This window comes from Enoplosus armatus, chromosome 1 (genome assembly GCF_043641665.1).
Source record: "Enoplosus armatus isolate fEnoArm2 chromosome 1, fEnoArm2.hap1, whole genome shotgun sequence".
Classification (NCBI taxonomy): Eukaryota; Metazoa; Chordata; class Actinopteri; order Centrarchiformes; family Enoplosidae; genus Enoplosus; species Enoplosus armatus.
This window is the reverse complement of record NC_092180.1, coordinates 5,658,871-5,686,016: the sequence shown is the minus strand read 5'-3', so window position 1 is coordinate 5,686,016 and position 27,146 is coordinate 5,658,871. Positions and strand designations below refer to the sequence as shown.

The 27,146-nt window shown below is 39.1% G+C and overlaps 1 protein-coding gene across 1 annotated transcript in view; it reads right to left on the bottom strand.

Annotated features, from left to right (window-relative positions):
• The window catches only part of luzp2 (leucine zipper protein 2), a 63,814-nt gene that overhangs the window by 20,483 nt on the left and 16,185 nt on the right, over positions 1-27,146 (bottom strand). The window contains exon 6 of the mRNA XM_070905810.1: positions 9,099-9,161. Coding sequence (XP_070761911.1) covers positions 9,099-9,161 — 63 coding nt within the window. The remainder of the gene's footprint in view (positions 1-9,098; positions 9,162-27,146) is intronic.

The window sequence follows — 27,146 nt, the reverse complement described above, 5'->3', positions numbered from 1 at the left end:
TTATCTTGTTATTCCTCCTCCCAGGGTGCTTCCATGTCCCAAGACACCCGTCTCTGTCATGTGTAACTGGATTCAAAATTGCATCCTGGGGCGCCTCATAAAATGTTTTAAGGTTAAATAAACACGGAGCTAACTTTAAAACTCCAGCTCACAGAGGGCGAGCCATATATTTGTTTTGCGATTGTTAAATCTGTTTTTCTATGGCCCAGGCCATAAAATTAAATGTGAACAAATTAATTTAATTTGTATCAGTTAAGTGGAGTGGCTTTTGAGATACTTGCTAGTCATAGAATGAATCATATAAAGAGGCAACAGAGTGTTAACTTATAAATGCAAATACCTCAATCTCTAACTGTGCTGAGCTCTCAAAATTGCCAAAGCATTGGTCTATTATTTACTCTGAATAAGTCATGTGATCTGTCTCCTCGGCCCAGGAGAATCACAGCAGCATCTCTGCCTTGTTGTTTCTGATGGTTCAAATCCTGCAAGAATGGGACTTGCATTTCAAATAGTTACAAACCAAACAAAATACAGTGACACAGTATTTTATATGCTGGGTGCAGTTTAGCAGCTCTCTAACTTTTTCAAAATGATTCAAGTAATGACTCACAGTGAGTCATCGTCCTTCTGAGAATGATGACATAACTGTTAAAGTTCATCAGTCTGTTCCAAGGACGGACACGTTAATGTGTGGCCAACTATGTCTTTGACACTTATGTTCTGCTAGGTGTATGATTTATTTGTTGTTAATGACAAGATCAGACGAATGGAGGACGCTACAGTCTGCCATATTCTGGAGGGAATTGGTCTTTTGAGGTAATATGTTTGAGATGCTGTTTTTGTGATTCATTCACTTTTGTTTAGTGTCAGTAGAACTCTGCTAACTTACTGCCAGTGACAGTATTGTGTAGATATGCATTATTTTAAGTCAACCTATCTTCAACTCATCTTTTGTCCACTTGTGGACAGTGCAAGAAATTGTAAATACATAATTGTCATATTATTACCTTATAAAGTTAACATGGCAAACTAGTTGCCTATTTACACATCCAGTTGACGCGTAGCGACATTAGCATTTATTTGCAGTCATGTTTGTGTCTACCCGGCAAATCCAATATTCATTCTTCTTTTAGATCTGTTTTTGTCTGCACCAACTCCTGAGAAAAATCTTTGGCTCTCTTTAGCTGCTAAGTGCTCCACCATGTTCACCAGCTAGTCGCTAACTTTGTCTGCCTGTCTTGCAACAAACAAGCCTAACGAGAGCAATAAAGTTGCAGTTGCAACAACAATGAGCTGAAAGACCCTAAACGCTCCGTATAGCTGAGGGGAACTGCAGAGTTGGGTGATTATGGCCTGCGGGTTCATTAGTATGAGCAACACTTTTAGCATTGCACAAAGTCATTTGATCCATTATTAATATATAATACTTATAAATGCAGCTTTAATGCAGTTTTTTCTTTCAATTAAATTGAATTTCCTAAGCAGAAAGTTTAGCACCTGCTTCTGAACCCACTGAAAAGCATGCAGTCCCTTAGTCATTGTTAAATAATGAAAATCACCCAAACGTTTAAACTATTGGTGAAGCTTTAAATGTCCTGTGAAATGTGACAAAGTGAATACATCAGCTGTACATCTTTACGTTTCCTCCCTTCCTGATTTAGACAACCTCCCCTCAACTAACAGGCTACATGCATTTTGTATAATTTACCAGCCCTTTCATTTTCAGACAGTGTCAATAACTTCGAATTAAAGCTGAAGCCGCACCATCCAGTTCTGCATCTGAAGACATAACTCCAGCCTTTAAGGGTTTCTCATTATCCAAGTTCAAATAGCCTACAGTATATATGGCACAGTGTGTGAGCACATCTTGAATTGGAAACATGGAGATCATTAAAAACAAAATCTATGAGAAAAAAAACAGAAGTACAGTCGAGCCAAGACAGACTATTTGGTTGCGAAGCACATTTGTCAGGTAGATGACAAACTGTCAAAACTTATACGAGTATGTGTTCTCAAGTGTTTCTGAATTTCTATTCTTTCATTGTCATTTCACAGTGGCTGTCAAAGCTTTATATCAGGGAGGACAAGTAACAACTGGCTTACATTATTACTGAAAAATACAGAACACAAAACATTGGCTTACTTTTGGCAAAGAATAAAGAATAGATCAGTTTTGTATGTACGGTCTGTGGCCATAACTCAATGTACCATAAATCCTCCCTGTGAGAGGACAGCACAAGTGCACCATGTTACATAAAAGCAGATACAAGCAGGTGACATGACACCACAGGGTGATGGTAGGTGTGGAAAAGTGTTAAGACATCCTCAGCACTTGCAGCAAGAGCACATCAGCATTACAGACCTGCTACGTCTCTTTCCCCGTTTAAACAGATTGCCCTTTTTTGTGAAGTGTGTCTGATTGGCTGAAGCATGCGAGCTGAGGCAGACCAGTGACTGGCTGGCAGCCAAAACTGACTGTAGTATATATTTTATTTCAATCATTTCAGTCAGGGTAATCTGATTTGTTCAATACGGATAGTGAATGAACCAGAACAGCGCAGTAATACATTTGTTTTATTTAAAGGATCTGCTCTCGTATGCTCCCTACACATAACTAATTGTATTGTAGGGTATATCGCTGAAGCTGGGAACACATAACATCTCCCAAGACAATGCCTTATCAAAGCAGGAAAACATCAAGCATTCATATGTGTAGAAACTCTGCTTTGATTTATTTCTGATCACTGGATGAGGCCTGAGCCATTCTAAAATTGCATGGCATTGAACTACATATAGGCCTGCTGTATGTCATCTCTTTGCTGCTTCCTGATAGGACAGAAAAATGAATAAATGTCTTATAGGCTTGGAGATGCACACGGGGAGAGACATCTATAACACATGGTTATATATCTTCTCTGGTTGTCATATCAAACCCACACCTAATCCTACCATCTCCAATCTATTACATACTGTAAATTCAACTAGAGCCGCAAGTAACAGATTTCATTGTTGACCTTTGTAGATTATGTTCTGGATTAATTGTTTTGTCTATAAAATGTAAAAATTAAACAGAAATGCATATATTCTAACTTGAAATGAAATTTTAGACTCACTTTAGATACATTTATTAGTGCAAAAATAAAATTGTTGTTGTTTTCGCCTGTTCAGACAGATAGACATGGTGTTTGAGCACAACGTGGTGTCCAACTCTCTCTTTCTCACTCTCTCTCTCTCTCTCACACACACACATCCAAAGTCTATTAATAAATGGAAGCAAATAACATAAAAATATCTGATGTTATTAAGTACTGTGATCTGTTTCCTAGATAATTTATGGACCCAAAATACACAGGATGATGATGGCATGCTGCACCGTTCAAAAAGCCCTGTGGAATTAATTACATGGGGCCATTCACCTTGAAATCAGTCTTTACAGGAAATCCTCCCAACTCCAGCCATATTATATTCTATCTGCATAAGGTTCAGGTTACTAGATGTTTCCATCAAATACTGATGCAAGAATGAAATGTAATTTTAGCCATAACAGAGCTGAAATACTGAAGTGTAACAGCATCCTTTTTCCAAATGATGACTGTGCAGCAACACTTGGCATTTCTATTTGACAGAATAGAAAATAGGTGATAAATTCATGCTATTAAGGAAAAGATGAGCAACAGATTAAATGGCATCTCTAATGCCACGTGTCGCTCTCCTTCACTGAATAGTGTTAACCTTGACTTTGACTCAGATTTTCTGAGCTATCAGATGTTTCCCCTGAGGACCGTCTGGTTCAGAAAGGTTGCACAGCATTTTTCCAATGAACCGAATAAAGAGCAAAAATAGCCAGATATGTACAGCAGGCAGCAGTAGTAACTTCATTAGTAGCGGTAGCTTCATTAGCAGCAGCAGTAGCTTCACTAGCAATAGCTTCACTAGCAGTAGCTTCACTAGCAGCAGCAGTTGCTCCACAAGCAGCAGTAGCTTCGCTAGCAGCAGTAGTAGCTCCACTAGCAGCAGTAGCTTCGCTAGCAGCAGTAGTAGCTCCACTAGCAGCAGTAGCTTCACTAGCAGCAGTAGTAGCTTCACTAGCAGCAGTAGTAGCTCCACTAGCAGCAGTAGCTTCACTAGCAGCAGTAGCTTCACTAGCAGCAGTAGTAGCTTCACTAGCAGTAGTAGCTTCACTAGCAGCAGTAGCTTCACTAGCAGCAGTAGTAGCTCCACTAGCAGCAGTAGCTTCACTAGCAGCAGTAGCTTCACTAGCAGCAGTAGTAGCTCCACTAGCAGCAGTAGCTTCACTAGCAGCAGTAGCTTCACAAGCAGCAGCAGTAGCTTCACTAGCAGCAGTAGTAGCTTCACTAGCAGCAGTAGCTTCACTAGCAGCAGTAGTAGCTTCACTAGCAGCAGTAGCTTCACTAGCAGTAGTAGCTTCACTAGCAGCAGCAGTAGCTTCACTAGCAGCAGTAGTAGCTCCACTAGCAGCAGTAGCTTCACTAGCAGCAGTAGCTTCACAAGCAGCAGCAGTAGCTTCACTAGCAGCAGTAGTAGCTTCACTAGCAGCAGTAGCTTCACAAGCAGCAGCAGTAGCTTCACAAGCAGCAGTAGTAGCTTCACTAGCAGCAGTAGCTTCACTAGCAGCAGTAGTAGCTTCACTAGCAGCAGTAGTAGCTCCACTAGCAGCAGTAGCTTCACTAGCAGCAGTAGCTTCACAAGCAGCAGTAGTAGCTTCACTAGCAGCAGTAGCTTCACAAGCAGCAGCAGTAGCTTCACTAGCAGCAGTAGCTTCACTAGCAGTAGTAGCTTCACTAGCAGCAGTAGTAGCTCCACTAGCAGTAGAGATCCAGAAAAGAAATTGGCTTGGAAAAGTACTTCCTTCCATTCTACTATGAACACAAAATTCAACCATTCTTAATCATTTGAAATAATTTTAGTGCAAACAATGACACATCCATGAATTGTTTTCAGAGGCTGTGGCGAATGGGATTAACAAGGTCAAGGAGTCTTATTAGCCCTGTTAACCCTCTTGCAGCTAATCGAGTCCAAACTGCTCCCTGTGCCCAAATGGACTAAATGAATTTGAACCAACTGACCGAATGTCTTAGCACCTGCACAACCTGTTTGACAAGGCCCCACACGTCATTAAAAAGGCTAAAAATTTGAAATGATAACCATGATTAATATTATAAAGCAACAATATTAAAACATGAGGCATAGTGCATCTTCAATATTAGACATGGATATGATCCCATTATTTTATGTAATTAAACATATAATATTTGAAGTTGTATAGCCATTATCTCCTTGACAGCAGTGTACGCGTTTTTCTTGCTGCTTTTGTGTGCGAACCCTCATACCTGCAATTCATGTTTTTACCTCATTTGTAGATAACACAGTTCCGCCATGCCAAATATCCCCTGGTTCTAGATTCTCAGATGTGAACATTTGCTATTTTTTGGGATTGTAAACTGAATCACTTTGGGCTGTTGGTCAGACAAAACAAGCAACTTGAGGGTGTCAGGGTCCGGAATAATTGGCATATTAATTGATGTTGCACCCCTGCCCTACACATCTGATGTTCTCATCATAATAATCTACAAACTTTGGTCAAGAGAAAGACTTTTGTATATTTTGAAGATACACTGACAACAGGTATCTCGCTCTTAATCACGCTCCACTGTGTAGTCCAAGAGAATATAATGTATTTTTTGTTGACATTCATTTTAATGTAATTAGTACTGTTTTCTCTCAATAATAGCTAGTTTGTTCTAGTTATCACTTTTACAGTCAGTGAAAATACAGGATCAGTTCATGCATATTACTATAACAGCAACCATACAACCTTCTTTACAGTGTTGTTAACATGTAATTTCATGTTTTTTTTTTTAGCTGAGTAGTTTTCACCACACAACACGGATTAAGAGCACAAAGCTTGATCCTCCACCTCACATAGCAAGCAAAAGCCAAGCACAAGTTAAAGCAGCTTTCTAAAAAACGATTACCACACCAAATGAAATGTATTCCAGTATACAATGCAGGAATTCCCAAAGCCAATTTTCACAAGATGAGAACGCAAATCACACATAAAGGAGAGCTGCAAAATCTTAAAATGTATCATGTGCAACAAAAGGAGCTTGTGCTTAGAAAGTTTATCCAAGGCCAGCTAAAAAAGATCTGGCTTAATCTCAGTTCTTGGCCATGGCTTCAAAGCACCGATTTAAGATTCAAAGATTTTATCACAAGCTGTTTTTTTTTTACTTTGACTCACTCAATGCTCTGAGGAAATCTTAATTGAAAATATCTTTGAAGCATGAAGAGATGATTTCTAGATGACAATTAAGTAAAGGTTCAAGGGTAAACTAGATTCAACTTTGGATATTTTGATTGGGTGTCCACTGTCATGACAGAAGTTAGACCCCATAAACAGAAGTTATGTTTGAGTAAGCATAATTTACTACCTTACCAACAGAGAAACCTATAATAGAATAATGCTGTTCTGGTTGCAATTGTTTTGCAGCTTTAGCATCCATCTTTTTCTGTCATTCTGCAGTAATGACAGTGTGATTACAGGTTCAGTCTGTAACCCTTCCCCTTTAAACATAAATAACTTTCCAGGATGAAAGTAGGGGCATGGAAGAATGTTCCTCTCACTGATTTACTTCAACTTTTATAGCCTCCCAAGGGAATTGAAGACAGTGACCTTCAGTGATCTACCTGTGTTCAAGAAAATTCTTGTAGCTATTTGGTCCCTAAAGACCTTGAAGTCTACTTCCCTTGATAACAGTTTTGCAGAAGTAATCAGGCAGACAAAGAAGCACTGGACAAGAACACATCTCAGTATTAAAGAGTCCTGAGAGTAAGATATCATCTACAAGCACACAGCAAACCAGTAATTTTTTATCACCATTTAGATAAATTCCTTTTGTGGTTGCAAGGAAAATTCTGACATAGTGAAGACTGACCGACAACTTCAATCAGGACCTCTTCATAGCCTTTGTACTTCTTCTCCTGAAGTGTTATAATCAGGCTGCATGTGCCATCATCATCTCTGGCTGCATAGTCAAATGTGCCATCATCATCTCAGAGTTTGAATATGTGATGATGGCTTGGATGAGCTTAGCTGGTGAAATGTCTGGGGATGTTCAGCTGGAGGATTTGTAGAAGGAAAGAGGCCTGTAATTTTCAGCACCGATTTCCTGTGTCTCAATATGAACTGAAGAATAGCCTTAATGTTGGAGAATACTTCGGGGTCCATGAAAAGCTCTTCAACATCAAGAGCTTCCAAACATTGAATTGTCTTTGTGGACCTTTTGAGCTGTGGTGTACATGTGACTGTGGTCAACTCAAAGCTTTAGTCCATCATTGCTGTTAGACCGATAGCATTATGGGCTCACGACAGAAGTGATTTTAAATTAGTAATTTATGTCCTCTGATTACTTTATTCAGGAAGTCAAAATAATAGTCATTTATTGTAACAATGGAATCAATCCATGAATCAAACTGAAATCAAAGGTTGTGGCTAGCCAGCTCAGTTAGGAGAAGCAGCCATGCTAAGTGGCGAGTTAGCGTCTCAGTGCTTAGGTGCCAACTAATTATTAAACTGATTCCCTTAAGGCCATCCTTTTCTTTCCATTTGTCCTTGTCCCTTTAGCTACTTGAGGATGCATGCAACTATGTAATGGCTGTGTAAAATAAACAATGAAAGTTGACCAGTCATATAACTGACTGACTTCAGATTATAGTGGAATTAGATATTAAAAACTGGAATAAATAATGTCTGGCAATAGTAAACTGTTTTGAACAGCACTTAGTTTAAAATTAAGAGTTATAATGCACTGTTAAATATTGGCATGTGTCATGCTTCAGGTTTTCAGAAAAAGTGATGAAAGAAACAGTCAGTGGGAAACTACACTGGGAGCCGAAAGCTGGTGAAAGAAAGGCTAACCTCCATAATGGGCAGGTATGGAGGTAAGCTGTGTGCTTGATCGAGAGAAGGGACAAGCAAATTAAATAATTTGAGAGCATGGGTTAGTAATTCAAGGGCACACATATTTTTTGAGGGATCATGGTTTCCCCTCTGATACATGCCAAGCTGCATAATTTCTTGTTCTGTCATTCAAAAACCTTGGTAATATCCTCTGTAGCATTGATCAAACAAGCCTCAGCTGCCTCAGGGGAGGTCTAGCCCAGGGTCCTTTTAAAGAAAAATAATCATCTCCACACCAAGGTTGCCATCTATCAATCTGTCTGCATCGCCACACTGCTCTATGTTGTAAAAAGTTATTCCACGTACTTTAGTTTGGATATAGGGAATGCTTGGAATCACCAACTGCACAACTGCATAACTATTGAGCCCCCGATTACACAGTACCAGCTGCACTCACTTGGGCATGTCATCAGCATGCCTGCAGGACCCGCTTCCTTGTAAGATCCTGCATGGCTAAATTCCAGCATGAGCATTGGTCAGCAGGAAGGCAAAAGCAGCAGTTCAAAGCTCAGCTCAAGGCTTCACTAAGGATGTGAACCTGGTGGATGCTGCTGACCGTAACAACTGGCAGCAGAGCTGAAGTAGAAAAAGAGGAAAAGTAGGTGACAGCAAAAATGACAGACAAAATGTACTCAAGCTGTTCTCACTACAACCTGAGTTCCCCAGATTGCACTGTACAGCCATCAAAGAGCTGGCTGTTAGAGACAAGTTGTTCTGAGATTTATGGACAGCCAAAACCAAGAAAGTCTGTGTGTTTGTGTGTGAGAGAGTGAGAGAGACAGGAGTTTTGTGAATATTTCAAGTACCACCAAGAGTTTTCTGATTACAATTACAATTGAAAATAATAGTGAATAACATGCTTTAATTTTAAGGAATAAGAAAAAAATGTCAATCCTCATATTATTCTAAATGCAGTATTACTTCACAGCCCATTAATGATAATCAGTTAGATGTTATAATTTGTAATTGGTTAGCACAACAACAAGAGAGCAAAATTTATGTATAATATCTCATCATGAATTGCACCTATTCCATGAACAATGAGCAATTAAGTAGTCGGGGCTGAGAATTAATTATGTATGAGATAAAACAGAATGTACTAATTGAAAATCCTTACCTCTTCAGCATAGGCGTCGCAAAGTTTGTGTCCCGAGAGCAGTTTATTTTTCAAGCTCTTGTTCTGAAAGAGAATAGAAAAAAAGAAGTGATGGTTGCTGTTTGGCCTGTGTTCTGCACTGCATGCTCCCTTGAAATTGTTGGCTGCCTTCTAAAAAGTGCTATTGACTCAGTGGGCCCCAGTTTCTCCGACAGGGCATTTGGCTGTTGAGGAGCTCTGACCGAAAGTGCTTGGTTGCCTCTCGATTTCAGACTAGACTGAGGAGCAGTCAGGAGTGTCCTGTCTGAGGATCTGAAAGTGCACTCAGGCTCATAGGCATCGAAAAAGGTCAGTAATGTAGCTCAGGGCCAGACCCCCACTGAACTTTCAACATGATCAGTAAAGCAACTCAAATACCCATGATGAAACAAGTACAGTACAGTCCCTGTTTCTAAAAGGAAACGATACCACAATCTTTCTCTCTAAATTGAGTCTGAGTAAAATGCACTGCCATATATTTAAAAGGAAGTCAGCCAATGACACAATCAAGAGGGATCATTGAAAGACACAAGAGAATGGGACCTGAAGGTAATAACAGCATTTGAAGGCAAGGAATTTCCCTTTTTAATTGACAATGATCCTTTAGAAAGATTGGCCCTAAACCAACTTAATGCTTAACCCAAAGTACCCATCCAGATCACAAGATGATCCAATAAAACAGTGCAATCAACCATGACGAAAGCTTCACTAAGGTCTAAAATAACTGAAATTGTACAGTCTCCAGCTCTGCAGTTAAGCCTAGGTCATTCGAGGCAGTCTCTACTGTGATGTAAAACTAGATTGACTGTCTCAGAAATGTTATTACAGTGGGGAAAAAGAAAACTACTTGGTAAAAGCTGTATAATGCATTGAACGTAACATACTGCAGCATACAACAGTGTGTGGTTGTGTTTCTGTAAGACATCTTGGAAGACAACAGGAAAAAAGAAAAGACAACGTACAACTGTGAAATTCATATCACGCTTACACCTCTATCCATGCCTTTTTTTTGGTTTGTACTGCAGAAAGTCTCAAGCTTACAGTATGTTTAAACTGCTACTGAGAATATGCCTTGTCAAAGTTAAGTTGTAGCTGCAAAAATAAAGGAGGACCTATATGTGTTAACACCTCTCAGTGGTTACATCTTTGCAATCACTTGATTGATCACCATTCAAAATCTGTATTTTTAGTTGTGTTAAGTAAAGGGATCACAGAGCCTTTAAATGGGCTGAGGGAATATGGGTCCTAAAATGATCCTGATGGCTGAGGAAACCTAAATGCGATCCCATAACATTGGATATTGACAGGAACTCACCGCCACTGTTGCGTAACTAAGCTTGTACTACTTCTCTTTTATCTAAAGAAACAAGTGTAATTAGATGCAACTTCATCTTAGTAACCGGTGGGGATTTATTAACCCTTTTCATTGGACTCAACAACACATTTAAAATTCTTAATGAATTTATCAATGAGCTAATTACCTTTAGCCAAGGGTCTATTCTTCAAACCCATCCAGCAGAACTCAAGTGAGAGCAATGAATATTCATTCACCAGCTTTAATTCAAGAAAACTAAACCACCGGCCTGCAGCAGAAGTTGGCCCTCGCTCTTCTTATACAGTACATGCAGTATGTTATGCTACATAAACAAGTGCATGCAACAGAAACTCCTTTTCCACACTTGTTTTGCATGTGAATGGTTTACATTGTATGGGCTTAGCGTGTGATCTAGCAGACTTTGAAACAGCATGATGGTGGATGCCAGGAGGGTGGTCCTTAGCATCGCTAAGCCTGTAGTGTTGCTGGGCTTTACGAACGCAGTAATCTCCAAACTGTACAACGAATGAACTAGAAAACCTCGTCACAATGTTTGCAATGTGGGAGGAAACCCTGGGAAGATCCACATGGGAGATGATGGGTGGCTCGGGCTATAAACAATTCATCGCTACGCCACAGTATGACAGTCAACACCGTGAGACGATTGTGGGAAAGAACAGCCAGCTTTGGAACATTCAGTGCACTTCATTAAAATGACAAATCTCAAACAAACCAAGTTAAATCAATTATGATCTGTTATGTACACTTTGTTCTAGTTAGATGTTTTCATCATACCCAAAATTAGCAAAAAATATTGCTTTGAACTGTCAAATAAAACTTGAGATGGCTAAAACTTGTAGAATTAATGACTACAATAGAGGATGAACAATATGATTTAAATTTCTTTTGGGATTGTGGAAGATGTTTTAAAAATAAATCTCCAATAAGCTGTTCCTCTGTTTTCATTAGTCAAAACTACAAAAAAAAGCAACACAGATTGGGGAATACTCACAAGGGCCAACAGCTTCCTCCTTTTTGCGTTATGTTTAACAGATAATATAATTTATTGCATCACATTTCAGATACTGTCTGTCTGTCAGCATCAGCCCCAGTCAGGGATTTTTTGGCTCCAGTGCAAGTGAGGCAAGTGTGTTTTCGTCCCCATTTAGCACCCCTAGTAGCAGGTATTTTTGAAAATACAATATTGCCATAAGCAATTATGGCTTATAGATGGCACATTAAATTAATTTAGGTGGAGATAGCACATTTGACTATTACATTACTGTGCTCTGATGATAGATTTACTGCTTGATGTTGGAGACAGCTCAATGTTATTAGGTGACAAGTTGGCTGTGAACCACAGGGACAGTTTGGATGCAGAAGGGGAGGGGGGATGTGCATCCACCAGCTGGCCCTTGACATCTACTTATAAATGACGTTGCCACCTCCACAATTCTCACTCTGTGTCATGGCACAAACTGACTGCATTGTCAATTTAATGCTTGATGGCAATCATTAACAACACAGCTGCATCTGTATATAGTTGGGATGGCAATGTTGGCCTGTCGGCCTGTTGGTTCAGACTAAAATATCTCAAGAATTTGATGGACTGCCACGAAATTTTGTACAAACATTTAGAGTTCTCAGAGGATCGATCCTATTGACTTTGGTGATCCCTGGCTTTTCCTCTAGCGGCACCATGAGGTTGGCATTTGTGTTTTTAGTGAAATGTCTCATCAATTATTTCCGTACATTGCTTTGGTATTTGGTACAGACAATCCCAATCGCTAGTTAGCAAATGCTAGCAAGCCAAACATTATAACAAGCATCAGCATTCTAGTGTTGTCATTGTGAGCATGTTAGCATGCTGACTTTAGCATTTAGTTCAAAACACTGCTAGTATAGTATAGCCTTAGAGAGCTGCTAGCATGGCTGTAGATTCTTTTTTTCCATTTAATGGAAATATATCAAAGTCAAATTGGCCAATTATCATCATCAGTTTGTACTTTGGAATTGTTTATAATCATATGACTGCACCTGGATGTCATGACATGCTGGTCCGGGCTGGCTGCTATCAAAACCTAAATCAAAACTGTAACGTGCCACTTAATTATGACTAAAAAACAAAGCGCCAGGGATGATTAGGCCAATCTAACACCATAGAGGCCATAGAAAGGACATTTGCTTCTGCTGCATTACATGATTATTAGCTGAAAAACAGGAACCAGAACTGAAGGTTCATGCTTACAGTTCTGTAATTTGGCAGGCAGCAAAAAGCTACATTCAGTTCAAAAAGTGGTAGTTTCTCACATACGGTACATTCTGGCCTCTGTCTTCAATTCTCACTCCCACACACACCTGTACAGTGTACTGTGTACTCCAACACATACAGTACACGCACACTGAGCGGAGTTAATGAGCTGGGATGGCAGTTATTTTGCGATTCAGTGATGCAAAATTGGCCGAGGAGCAATTCCTCTCGCCCCTACAGAAGGACCACCTTTGGAGGACATGTAGAACTGGCATCTGTCATAAAATGTGACGTAGTTTAGCCCCAGGACATAGTAAGAGTGAAAATGAGATCCTCTGGAGCTTATATGTCACAGTGCATTATGCACGCCACACGCGTGTAACGTGTTATTCCTGCAGTGCTGTCATTCTACAGACCTGAAAATAAAGGAACATTTTTACATTAACATGTTGCTCATATTTTCCACTGACAGAGATGTAGATTATGTTCTCTTTCGTAAAATAATTGCATGGTTGAAGAATTAAGTAAAGATATATTAAATTAAATATAAAGTCAAATGTCTGACTGAACTCACCAGAGTTATTTTCACACATTATAAAGTGCTGATATCTCGGCAGCCCGCGAGTGTTGATATTTACTGTCCATCTAGGTCAACTTTCACACATCTCGACACACATCACTGTTGGAACCTTTTAGCCTTAGTGTGAAGTGTCAGAAACCAACTGTCCGTGTAAAATATTTTTTAATTTAATTCTGGTCGAGTTTTTCCCACATTAACACCATGGAGTGTGAATGTAGTGGTGTGCAATGAACTCTGCCATATTACATATGTATGTGTTAAGCTAATTCAATTTCCACTATTAAACTGGAGAGATAAACCCCCTCACGTGCAGCCCTGTCCCTCCTACGACTACAAAGTTTAAATAAACCATCAAAAGTACGAGGCATTTAGAGTTGACGTTTTTATTTTCAACAAGTAGAGTCACACTAGCCATGTCGTGCACATCGCCTGACACTACTCAGGGGTGGTGCATGCGAGGGACTGTTGTCACAACATATTTCAGCTTAAAAGGTCAATAAGCTTCATTGTAATGACAGAGAAAACAAAATGACGAGATGTTTCATTTGCATCACTGCTTCGGTAGCTTAGTCTCAATTGTGAAAATATGACTTCATTATTCATGTCAATTAAAGGCCAAAATGAACTGCACCCACACATCCAAACGGAGCCACCGTTTCCAGTGAAGGTCAATGAAAGCCACAGAAAATATTACTAAAATAGATAAAGTTTTCTCAGTGAAACGTTGCCACCAAAGGTTCAGTTTAGTTTGAACGAAAGCTGTGGGTGAGGGGCGTCATTGGAAACTCGCTACTCTACTAATCTCTTTGGTGTAAATACATTTTGATAGTACATATGTACAGATACTTTGGATGGGACCCGTATGAAGGAGCTTGCTACACCAGCTTTAACAGTTCACCCAGCTTCCCCCATGCCTGTAAACTCTTACTACCTGTTCAGCCCTCAGGCAGCAATCTGAATTTTGTGAGACCTTGAGAGTGCCACATCATTTTTGGCTTTGTAGAAATTGGTGTGAGAAATGGCTTTGAACCTAAGTCTACTAACTAATAATTCTCTTATTCACTTGTTGGGTAGCAGTGATTGCCTCCCACGGCATCATTTCCATAATTATGAACTAGAAAATATTCATGGTAATGGAGTTAATTAAGCACCAAAGTCTTTTAAACACCAGAAAGCATTGTACATTTTGCCTATGTCAGAGTTCTGCATGTAGTTTATTTAGACTAAAAGTCTTGGGGTCATCCATAGTAAAGACTACAACAAACTGTAGCACCACACAATAGAAACTATTTGAATCTAAACAGACCCATGAAACTGTTTCAGAAAAAAACTGAAATGATTAAAAAAATATTTAAGTTTTGACATCTTCTATGTTCCAAAAAAAGGGCTGCTGATCAAGCAGCCTTTAGAAAAGAAACGGAAACTTGGTTTGTCGTTCAATGTCAGCTCAGCTATAAAAATCCCCAAACTCAATAAATACTTAACATTAAATAATGCTCGCCGGACCGTCTTTTTCCCATTTCTCCATTTTCTTTCTGACCACTGAAAACTGCTATTTATAAATAACAGCTTTAGCCATTTTATATCTTATTCAGATGACGTTTCCCCTTGGATCTTGGTATTCCTTATAAGTTAAAACATGCATTTATATAATAAAATAAAAACACATTATAGGGAGTGTCTATTTGACAGCCTCTGTCATATATTAATGAGCAGATTCCTCACATAACATAATCAATTACAGTCTCTGTCAGTACGGTCCAACGGGCTTGTCTTCTTTCTTAAAGCAAAAATAAGAAATTCACATTGCAAGAAGATTGTGGCGGGGCTTGCACAAGTTCTGCAGCTATGTAGCTGTCGAACTCATCTAATATAAATTACTGGCATTAGCAAAGCAAATGTTCACTGTGGATAAGCTATTAAATATGACATACCCCCAGACATTTTACAAGGCATTTGGCAGCTTGAGCTCAACACATCTTGGCAGTTTCTTAAGAACTCCTGAGGTCAAAGGGGGGATTATGCACAAGTGAAAAGATTGCTTTCTTGTCACTGTGTCATTGTTCAGATGCATTATCATATGCATACAGTATGCACACTGTTTATTGGAAACATGGTGGTCTAGAGGTTGTATTTCCCCATACCTGTCAGCCCTCTCAATTTATGTTTGAGAAAGATATTGGAGCCCTTATTTTCTTATCGGATGAACCCAACGAGAGGGCATTTATGTGAACAAAATATTGGAAAATCAAAAATTGTTGTAACTTCTTTTGCCATGATGCCATAATCTCTGGCTAGATACTGTAGATACTGTGCCGAAAGGGAAAATTCTGAAGTGCAAGAAAGGAGCCAAAAATCTGTCAAATTTCCTGTTAGCAGAAGACATTATTTGGCCTTCGGGAGTCACAACCTTCAATAAAGTTAATTTCCGAATTGTTGGGATGCTAGTGACCTCATGCAACGAGTGTTTTTTACTCACTCATTCACGATTCTCCACAAGGGGAAGCTGTTTTGTTATTACTTGACTATATCTGTACATGTCCACCTGCACAAGTCATTGGAAAGAAAAGTAATAGCAGCAGCGATTTAGACCTGCAGATGGAGATATGTCAACATCTCCTACTACAGCCAAAGAAATGCTGCTGCACACATTTGTGCGACATGCAGGCAATTAGTGCTCTAGCTGCATTTTTTTTTTTTGTTGCTATTTGTGTGTTTTTACATGTTAAAATAAAAATACATTCTAAAAATTAAGGGACACTCAGCTAAACCATATATCAAATAAAAAGTTCTTAATTTTGATAATGCTCCTCAGAAGATGTAATTTTAACTTTTAAGGATCAAATTAATTGGTCATTGGGTATTGCTACTTTTACTTAAATAAAGGATCTGAATACATCCTCCACCACTGCCATAGGGTGAACATAATTGACTTTTACAGCATGTACCTTGTGCTGCACAGACCAGAATAACTGAAAGAAGTTATCAGTCTTTTTCAGGTACTTATTTTCAGTCCAGATGCACCACTGTATTATCATCATGCATTCGATTTTGCTTTGATGGAAATATTGTCCACATCCTCATTTGACCTGACCACATGCATCAGTTCAGTGTTTTTTAATATATATTGCCTCTCCCCAGGAAAGAGATAAGATGAACTCTATTGATACCCACAGGGAGATTGGGAAGGCTTGGCGTTTCAAAGAAGAGTCGAAATATTTCATGTGAAGTAGCCTGAATTGCTATCAGCATAATAATAGAGCTGCAGCCCATCTCTGTACTAACCCACCCACCTGAACACTAATCTTTTCTGGTCATTTAATTCATTGACATTCCTTGTCCGGCAGAACAATCTAACAAAGCAGATGAAAACGATGACGGTGAAGCCTCTAATGCTGAGAGTGAATTATCAGATAGATTAATTGAAGCACTACAACTGTAAAATATGAAGAATGCCTTGACAAATTGATATTACTTTAATAAATCAAACCTCGATTGGGATCAAAGTTAATTTTCTGTGATATTTACTCCACGGTGTTAATAGTTTTAACTTTTGATGGTTTTGTCTGTTCCCACTGGCCATTATGTTCCTATTTTAAATTTCTCTCATTAAGGTGTCACAGTGGCCGTAAGGAAAAACTGAACAAAGGTAAGGCACCTAAAACTACTTGGCTAAGGTTAGCGAAGGAGGCAACTGTAGCTCAAGTGCTAGAAGCGGGTTACCCAGTAATCATATGGTTGGTAGTTTGATTGAATTATCCTTGAGCAAGACTCTGAACCCTAAACTGCTCCCAATGTGTATGTGTGGTTAAAAATATGTTCCTTATTTGGACGAAAGCTAAGTAATGAAAGATTAATGACATGGTTAAAACTAGCCAACGTTCATTTGTTGGCCGAAGACACGACGCAAATTGTGGTCTCCATGGTCAAAGCTGAACGTTCAGTTCACCACACCTCTAAAATTGGCACGTAACACCGGCATATGATGAACCTTGTATACTGAATTGTCCAAAATGAGGGTAATCTCGAGGGGGCCAGTGCTGTATACTTTGCCTCAACTGCCCAATGGCAACATCAGCATTTGGAGCCATTTAGGACATTTAGGGACATCTGAGTTATTGGCTTGAGCAGCGTATGGCTGTTTGAAAATGTCCCAAATCAATAAGCTATGAATGTGAGGATTGATTATGCTTTAAAATAAACTTCTGCCCTGATAGGAGGAGCTATTCAGTTCTTTTCTGTTTAATTTGTTCCATTAAGAGAAAAGTTGATCATAATTTGTTGGACGAAGAGCAGCAACATCTGTGAAGTGATACTTTACTTTACTCCAGAGTATTAAGGTAAGAGGGAACAATACTTTCTAACTAATGAATAACAGTCTAATGTATTTGCTTACAAGGATGTCTTGGTTCATCACGTGGAAACTAAACTAATTTAATGTACTAAGCGAGGCACTTGGCTGTTGCTAAGAGATGTGACAACAACGTCTGCAGCTGTACTCATTATGTAAATTATACTGCATCTCATTGAGAACTAAGGTGTTTGTTTGAGTTACACTGAAATATTTGCAAGTCGAAAATAAAGAATAGAAGTCAACACCATTCACTTCAGTGAGCTGTCTAATATTATTAGAATCATCAGCTCGGACTGATAGGTACTTATTTTTTATATCATGTTTGTACTTGTGCTTTTATTGTGTTGCAAGCACACTGTTGAAGTAAGTAAAATAAATGAAAAAAACTATAGAAGAAAATAAAACTAACATATTGTGTTATTTGAAGGCTTACATTACTATTACCACTTGGAATAGTTGCAGAAATAAAAATAAAAAATAAGAATAAATGTTCCACTATGTTCACCAGCTAATAGCTAACTTTGGTGCTAAGGAGGTAGTGTACAGTTGGTTGTTAGAGCTTTTTTGTTGAAAACAGCATTGAGAGTGAACCAAAACAGTAAAGTTGTGGGCCGGACAGCTAAACAATGAGCTGAAATTGGCTATAAAGCTACGTCATGCCGAGAGGACCGCAGATTGAGGTGATAATTCTCCGTAGGTTGATCCCTACGAGACACCTCTTTCACATTGTCATTTGGTGTTGGTTAGTATAAGAATATTGATTATAGCCTCTTTAAGCTCTACACACACCAGACTACTACCTGAGGACCTCATGTATTTACAGTATTTAAGTCCTAAATCTATCATTAGTGTGGGGAATTTACACAGGATGAGCAAATATCTGTTCTATCAAATTATTACTAGTAATACAATTGACTTTCTCTGGATTTGAGGTCTCCATGCTGAGGAGGAAGACAAGCATCCTGAATTTGCAACATGTTACCAAACCTATTAACAGCTTTCATGAAGCATCAGTAATCACCAAACGAGGAGAGGAAAAAAAGTGTGGATAAACCAAGAAAGGTAATTCTTACAGGTAATATTATTAGATGACCTCTGTCTTCAGTGATGTTTTTCAAGTAATTTGCAGTGAAATTTTTACTTTACACATTACCGACATGGTAGATTTGCACAGGATTAGATAAATCTCGGTACATCTTGTAGAGAGGAGCATGGCTAATGTTTTATCACCCATATCTCCCTGGAATGCTAATCTTGTCCGATTGGGGCTTCAGCCTGAGTACACTAGAACGTGCAAACAAAACACTGTGATAAATATTATCATTATTAACCAGTTCTAGCTATTCAAAAGTTGTGAAAAGTCACATTGAACTTTTACTCCAGTCCCTGTAATTGGATTTTCAATTTATTTTGCATGGTTCTGTGTTACATCTACACAGTTTCTCACTTTGGTAAAAGAACATTCCTTCCACAAGCATGTAGGTTAGAATAGGTAGGCAAAGCCACACGATCTGCATGCTTGAACACCTGCTTATGTTGTGCAATTCTGCTTTCTTGCAGCTTTTGAATCTTTCATCTCCTGGTGGTCCAGCTGTCAGTCTCCTCTACAGCCTCCGCAGTGATGTGGGAGGAGAAGAGTTTGTCAAAAGTAAGAATTTGCTCAACTCTTGTTGATTTCGCCAAAGATTCAGTGTCATGCCATTTGAGTGGATTTTAGACGATGCTTCCAGCATTTAATAAATGAATATTTAATACCTTCCAAAGCAGAGTTTAAGACATTTTAAGACTTTTCAAGGTCCCATGGCCTCCCTGTTAATGATATCTACATTTATATGGGATTGGGGTCATCAGATCAATTTCTTTTTTTTAGAAATAATTGACAAGGCACATTGTGATAGGATTAAAGATTATAGAAGCATATTGTTATTCCAACTACAGGACCCTCTTGGGTTAAAACGTTTCATCAGAATAATGCTGTAGGAATACTTGCAATGCTTTCCAAGAAACTGTCCCACCCCCCCAAAGTAAGGCTCTGTTTTTCTTCTGTGAAACTATTTTCTGATGTCTTGATACTGTCTCGTGGTGTCAAGACATTTTGAAATTAAATGTAACAAACACTGTATAGCCACAGTGTTTGTTAACACAACCTCTAGCAACAATAAAGTAAAAAATAAAAAAGAAGAAAAAAGTATTTTTGTGAACATCTCAAAGAAATATCTGCAGTCACAGCCTTCAACAGTGTTGAAGCACTTGGATGTATTTCTGTAAAAAATAGACCACCCACTTCATAGTGTCACAGCTGAATACCACAGAAAACTGGTCACTTGTCTGGAAGCTGAGGGCCAGAAATCAATACCCATGGCAGGCTGTGAGGAATAAAGCAATGTTGCTAAGTGACAGCATGACACCAGCCCTCTGAACACATGCGGCCCGTCTTTACCTTTCTCAAACAAGTTTCTGTGATTTGAGTTCAGCACCAGTATCCATGAAGCCACACAAAGTGAAAATTTAGTTTTAAGTGCAAAACAATGTGGAGAGTGACACAAATGTAATCCCACGTCTAGAAGAAATTCTAAGACTTATGCATAAATGTAGGAGTTGCCAGCAGGTGGCCGAGTTACGCAGACAGAAATCCCACACGCTGCAAATGAGGAAGTATGATCTTTCTCTTCAAGTTGACGCAAAGCTCAGAGAGAGGAGTATCTCCTTGATGGCGGGGGTAACTTTGTGGCTGATTGTTACTTTGCTCTCACTATGGAGTTGAGGGTTGATATGAGTTTTCTGATGCCTTATTAAATGCAACAGTATATATAACTGGATCATCAAAGCCCTCACTTTCTGTGAGGCTAGGCTGTAAGGCAGCATATTGTCAGTCAGAGTTCCTACTGTGTAACATCTACTGTGTAACATCTGACTACACGTCTCAGCAAGCACTGAATTGGTGACTTGCAGGTCAAAAGATGTCTAGACTTTGAGGATAAAGCTAGACTAAATTATTTTGAAAAGCATGGGTCTGTAGATGTCTGATGATGGTTGCATTTAACAGTAATTACAACAGCATTTGAATGACTTTATTTCAACATGTAGTTAGAGCCTGCTTTACAGAGAAGACTTTGGCCATATCGCCGCACCCCATCTCTATCACGGTATGTGTAATTTTATATCACGCTACAATAATTGTTCTTTAAATTCAATTAAGAAATGGTTTAAAACAACCATACCATCATTTCTGCTCTGCGTTTACAATCTCACTCTCCTCCTCCATGTTTTCTTGTCACTCTTCTTCTGCTGCGGTTGGTAAACCAGCTTAGAGGTGTATTACTGCCACCAACGGTCACTCCTTGGAAGGCAGCTGGATTCATAAAATCACGTGAGAATCGTGAGACCATGCGAGAACTCACGTGAGAATCCAGCCCCGAATATATACAGTAGCAGAGTAGAAACGGCAAAATCTCTACTAGTGGGCACATTTCTACCGTTGCACGGTATATACCGTGATTTTGCCCAACCCTGTTGAAACAACAGTTAAATAAGTAACCTGGATGTCTAAAAGAATTAGCTTTTAACCAAATTTGTCCCAGTTTTAATCCTGACTAGGTGTCTATTGTCCAGCTAATCATCAAATCAGGAAAGATTCAAACTTGCTGTGAAGTGCAACTGCATTTATTTTTAGTTACTGCAGTCTTAATATATATTGTAAAGCTGTACAGAGTTACACTATCTTTCATCTAAGAAATCTGTATCTGTAGGGCAGGCTGTGATCGTTCATGTTCAGTGCTAGCCGCCATACACAGCAACAGAAAAAGGAGTTTGTTTCCCTCTGACTGTCAAATATGAAGCTGCACAGAAAATGAATTGCAAAAGATAGAAAACCTGACTGTGACGGCATCCCAAGTGTTTTTATGTACATCAGGGTACATTTTGGAAAAGCATGCTGCTAAATGTGGAGACGCTTTGGATGCAACAATTCATTATAAATGGAGCATCCCTCGGCTGTGCAGTGCGCCAATAGATTAGAGACTTGTTTCTGTAATTTCTAATATTGTTAGAAAATGGTTAACAGTTTCAAACTAATCGGACAATTCCTGGCTATAAGAATAATATATGGGAATTCTGAAAATGAGAAATATTACCTGTAAATAAAAGAAGATTGCTGTATTGGCTGTATCACAGACGGTAACTGCAATTTGTCTTTTTGCATATTAAGGCACTTTGGCAGTGTTGGGAGGAAATGCAGATTTATTACAAGCCGCCCTCTGGCTCCCAGAGGGAACACGCCCTCCTGTTAGTATGAGACACTGAACCCACACGTTCTGCTTCCAGGTTTACCTGCCACTCCAGATTTCATTACAGACAAGCTATGGAGGAATTACTGTACTTCATGATTTGAATAATCTCTAAATAGCCTTTTTTCCTTCCACAGACTGCTGGATTTGCTCACTGTGTTTATGTACAAACTCACTGTCCATAGAAGACCTTATGTTTAGTTCTCGCTCAGGGATTTCATAAGACCTTACCATATTTGCCAGTCACCTAGCTCTGGGTTATCAGTTCTAATTAAAAAAACAAAACAACATTAAAAAAGCGTTCACAAAGTTACTCACCCTGATGTCATCTCTTGCATAAGCAGCCCTGCTGTTAATGAATCAACAAACAGCACAGCAGCCTCCGCTATAGATGACACAGTTTGCTGCCTAACCCAGATCACAAAAACACGGTTTCAAATCCACTGCAGGTATTATCCATACCGCTCATGGCATCTAAATCCCATAGACTTTCACTTTAAACCCTGCCACTGCAAAACTACTCCTGAAACTTGGCCTCTACTTGATACTCTGTCTCTTCTTTCTTGGCTGTTAGAAGAACAATTTCCAAAACAGAATTTTACTAAAATAAAAATGTGTTTTATAGCCAGGAGCTTTTAATTAATTCCACATAATAAAAGCATAGCTCAAGAAATTAGACAGTGAGTGACAAATACATTACTTTCTCTTTGTGCAGGGACAAACCCAGATTACAACAAAACTGCACTCAGGAGATAATAAATCACTCATCAGACTTTGGATTCTGACGCACATTTAACAAAACATTTAGAAAAAATAAAATATCAACAGCTAAGAATTTCTCCTCATTTAATAAACCAGGAGAAATATACCTATGCTTTTGTTTCTTCAGGAATTGATTTCGGCTCTGCTCTTAGTGCTGCAGGAGACAATTGCAGTGCTTCGCCATTTGGAACGAGCTTCCTGTCGATGTCAGGGAAGCAGAGACTGACGCAGTATTTTAGCTTAAACTCAAGACCAATTTATTTAATGTAGCACACGATAAATAATGGCTCCATGATTCCAACACCCTGCTCAACAGTGAAAGAGCAGCAAGGAAAGAGCTGCTTTTAAAGGAAAAAGCTGCTGGTTGGTTGACATCAATTAGCAAACAATAATGTGCATTTATTTCCTCCTGAATACATTTTTGACACTGATTGAGAAGAAGAGACGGGTGCTCAATCTGTTAACCCACCGGCTCACCCCGAGCCACATTCGATTGAACGCTAAGCTGTCCAATGAAATGAGGTGTGTGTGTGTATGTGTGTGTTTTCTACGGCTAAGACAAGGATTCACTGACAAGTTTTCCGAGTTTCCTCCCGATCTCAGCGGAGGGAGAATCAATTCTGCGTGTGGAGAGTGCTGAGATCAGAGCTGTTTTGGTGCTGGAAATTGTGTGAAATGAGCATGATGTCATAAAATGAAAGTACATGCCCACTGTGACTGCATGAAAAGAGAGAGAAATACAAAAGGATTATGTGAAAGAGAAACCACTAGAAACACTAGACACCGAACTAGCAGGGTGCACGGACAATTGGGCATACACATCCGCCTTCAGTTCCAACTAGCCAGGGGCATTTTCAAACAACACATCTGAATACTTAATACTGTAAAGTTTGAACCCAAATCAAAGCTTTATTTACCTGATCATAGCCTCATTCATTACTCTCTTACTTATCTAAAAAAGGTACAAGAAACTCACAAGAATTTGTATCTAAAAAGTTGTTGGTTTTGTTGTGTCCTGTAATCAGCTCTTGATGTTTCTATTCTACTAAATTCTATTCTATGATCCGAATGCATGCTAGATTTTCAAACAGTTTCAGGGACACTGCTCTCATCTGGGTGTTGTCTTTGATGTGTGATTGACAGTCAGGGCTCATCTGGCTCAAACAAAAACAGTGGTGCTGTGAGATTCTTCACTGCAACTTTTACACTGTGTGCTATGTTTGCATATTGCCATAGCAACCTAAGACACATGGATTTGTTGTCCTGATTTTATTTGCATCTAAATGAAATGCCCATACCATCCCAGCGTCTGGATCTCTGTGAGTAAAGTCTGAAAAAAATGGTGATTTTTATTGTTATTTGGTGCTTTGCAAGTCATCATGTGTATACCAACATGTAGGTATGGAAAAAATATAGGTGCTCGTGTACCACCATAACGTTGTACTGCACTTTAATCTATCATTGCCATCTAACTAGACCTTTTTCGTTTACAATAAACACTGTCACTCCCGCTGGATGTCAAGTCCACCATCGCTCTTGCGTAACAAGTCGAGCCTGCTGTCTCCGATACATGAGAGCAATCGATCAGGCTGTACATCACCTGTCTGTTCAGAGCAAAAAGTGACATTGCGTGCTATCGCCCGTCTCACCCCATTTAATTTAAACCTCCATTTTTTTGTCAGTACACTTCTGCAGTTAATGCATGTCAGTGATCATATGTGTGAAATTAGTTCTGATGGAGTCTTGATGGCGCTAAGAGCCTCTTTGTGCTAATGCAGTGGCTATTCAGTTGTTGAGCAATATACTGGTGGAGGAGCGAGGAAGCCGCTTATTCTTCAAGCCAATAATGCCACGTAGCTTGTTGTGTTGTGTGAAGAAATAACAAAAAAATGGGTCATCATTTTCTAAGTTAGTTTCTTCATAAGACATCACATGCAGGTATTTACTGCCCAGATATTAAGAACAGTCACAGACTGAAGGCAACATTGGATTTAATGTCTTATGCACACTTACGCTACACACTACCTTTGGAATATGCAATTTCTTTTCTCATTTTAGCTGTGCTTTGTTTGAAGCACTTTAAATAACAGTAAAACTGACCTGACTTCACTGAAATCTAAAATTAGTCATCACATCTTTTCATTGAGCGCCTTTTATCACTTTCTGAGATCATGAACAAGTAACTTTATTGCATCCATCAGTGGTAATTCTAATAAAATAAATTAGAAAAAGAACTGCATAATTTGCTAGACTAAGTAAAAGCCTCTATTAACTTCAGTGGTTTCATCTGCTTTGTCCTATTCAACACACATAATGATGCGGTTTCCATTTTCTGCCTACTTCAGTTTCTTGTCACTTTTTTTTCCAGTAAGAGTATCACAGAGAGATCCAGTAAATGCACTGATGCTGCCGTTTAGACGGTGAAATTACATCAGGAAGACATGAAAGGAAGAAGACAATGACGGGAAGCCATTTTAGACTAAAAAAACATCAACATCAGCAGCAAGGAGCTGAGTGTGTAGCAAAGCTGTCTATTACAATGCTCTGTGAGAACCTGATGAATCCCAGCAGGATCCAAGTCGGTCTGTAAATCATTCTCCCTCAAAATACTCATAATAAGCCCTGAAAGCAAATCATTGATAATGATTTCACTGTGAATTGCGGCCGTAAAGCTTCCCCGCTGACACCACAGCACAATTCACAGTGATGTGCAACATAAAAACACATTTTAAAAGCTAATGCTGGTGTAAACAAAGGATACGGTTAGCTTTACAGATGTTCATTTCGGCTCTACCGGGCCACAGAGTGTCAATCCTGAATAATGGTATTATATTGGAACAACAAAGCATATATACACAAGTTTAAGCTAAATGTTCCGGTTTATTAGATACACAAAATGAATGCAGTCTAATATGACAGCCCTGCAATAAACCCTCATGAAAGTTATAAAGTTGTAGTTTTTGTCATTTATGTTATACTGAGACATGTTTCTAATATTTAGTCAACCTTCATTTATGGAAACAGAGAACTTCTTCAACCAGAAGAACATGTCTGAGGTTAAAGTATGGTAGTTGATGGTGTTCAATCATATATGACGTATGTCATTATGTGAGAATTTTGTCAGAGACAGAGTGTACTGTAAGCCTGAGGAGAGTGGACTCTGTGGTAGTGAAATGATACTGTAATGCTTAAACACTTTTGACCTTTGAGTTTCTGCACACATCAAATTTTCTGTAACTCACAAAAGTGTAATAGATGCAGGGAAATGTTTCTCATGATTCCCTGCATGTAGCCACGACTTAAATGTCAGAGTGTCACAGATGTCAGACAAGTTCCCAGACTTCTATTGACCACAAATGACCCCTTCATTGTGATTATAAAGGCCCTCGAACCTAGAGAGGCCCTTTTCCAAGATATGTAGATCTGGAAGAGAAAAAGGCAAACCTCAAAATGTCAACAATGAAGCGTTCGTATGACCGGAGAGCTATGGGCCAATGAAAGGTGCTCTCCGTTTGTACTCCTGCTCTTTGCCTCGTCCTCCTGCCTGCAGAGCAGGGGTAGAGTAAATCTCTGAAGGCTATCTGCCACACTGGCCAAAATTGCGTTTTGGTGTCATTCACAGGCGCGCTGCTTCTGTTCTCTGCTGTGTCAGAATTTGACACACACACTAAACTAGTGTCTAAACTGTGCCACAAAACTAACAGTCTGGAGCTACTCCGCTAAACTATCACTTGCTGCCGGTCTGCTGCTAGCTAATCTGCAGGGCTGGTGGATTTTTTTTTCATCAACCAGTCCCTTTGGCCAATGAGTCAAAAACCCAATTTCAGCCACTGCTGCAGAGTAATTCTCAGCTTCCTCAGCTGGTGCGCAAAAACCTACTGTTATTTTTTCTCTTTGTACAGTTAACTGTAATTCAGGTCAAATTGTTGGCAACCCTATTTGCCAGCTCTTTGTTTTGGCAACTTCATTGTGAACACCGGATGATTGACGGAGGTTTAACAGAAAACTGAACTGCGTGTGACAAACAGAGAGAAGATCATTGTCATGCCTCCTTGTCAGTGTCTTGGCACTACTTCCAAATCAAGATGTTGTTTAAGAGTAAAGGAATCCTTAATTGTTCATTACAAAGTCAAATCATGGCCTCCTTTATGGGTCATTTAGTCAGTTAAACCTCCTACTGTGAAAATCACTTGATTGATTATGGAAGTGTCTCTACATTTACCTCTGATTCCCTCCCACAGAGTTAAGCATACAGACAGTCATTTAAATTTAACTACTACCTGAGATATTACTTTTTAAATGCATTAATGAAGAATGTTTAGAGGCTACAGAAACTTTTTTATATCTATTTATTCAGTAAGGTATATTTGTTTTAGATTTTTGGTTACTATATCACTGTCTTTGATGCATGCTCCTTTGGTTTTAAATCTACTCCATTTCTTGTAGTTTGGGAAGAATCAGCTCAATTAAGGAACTGAATTA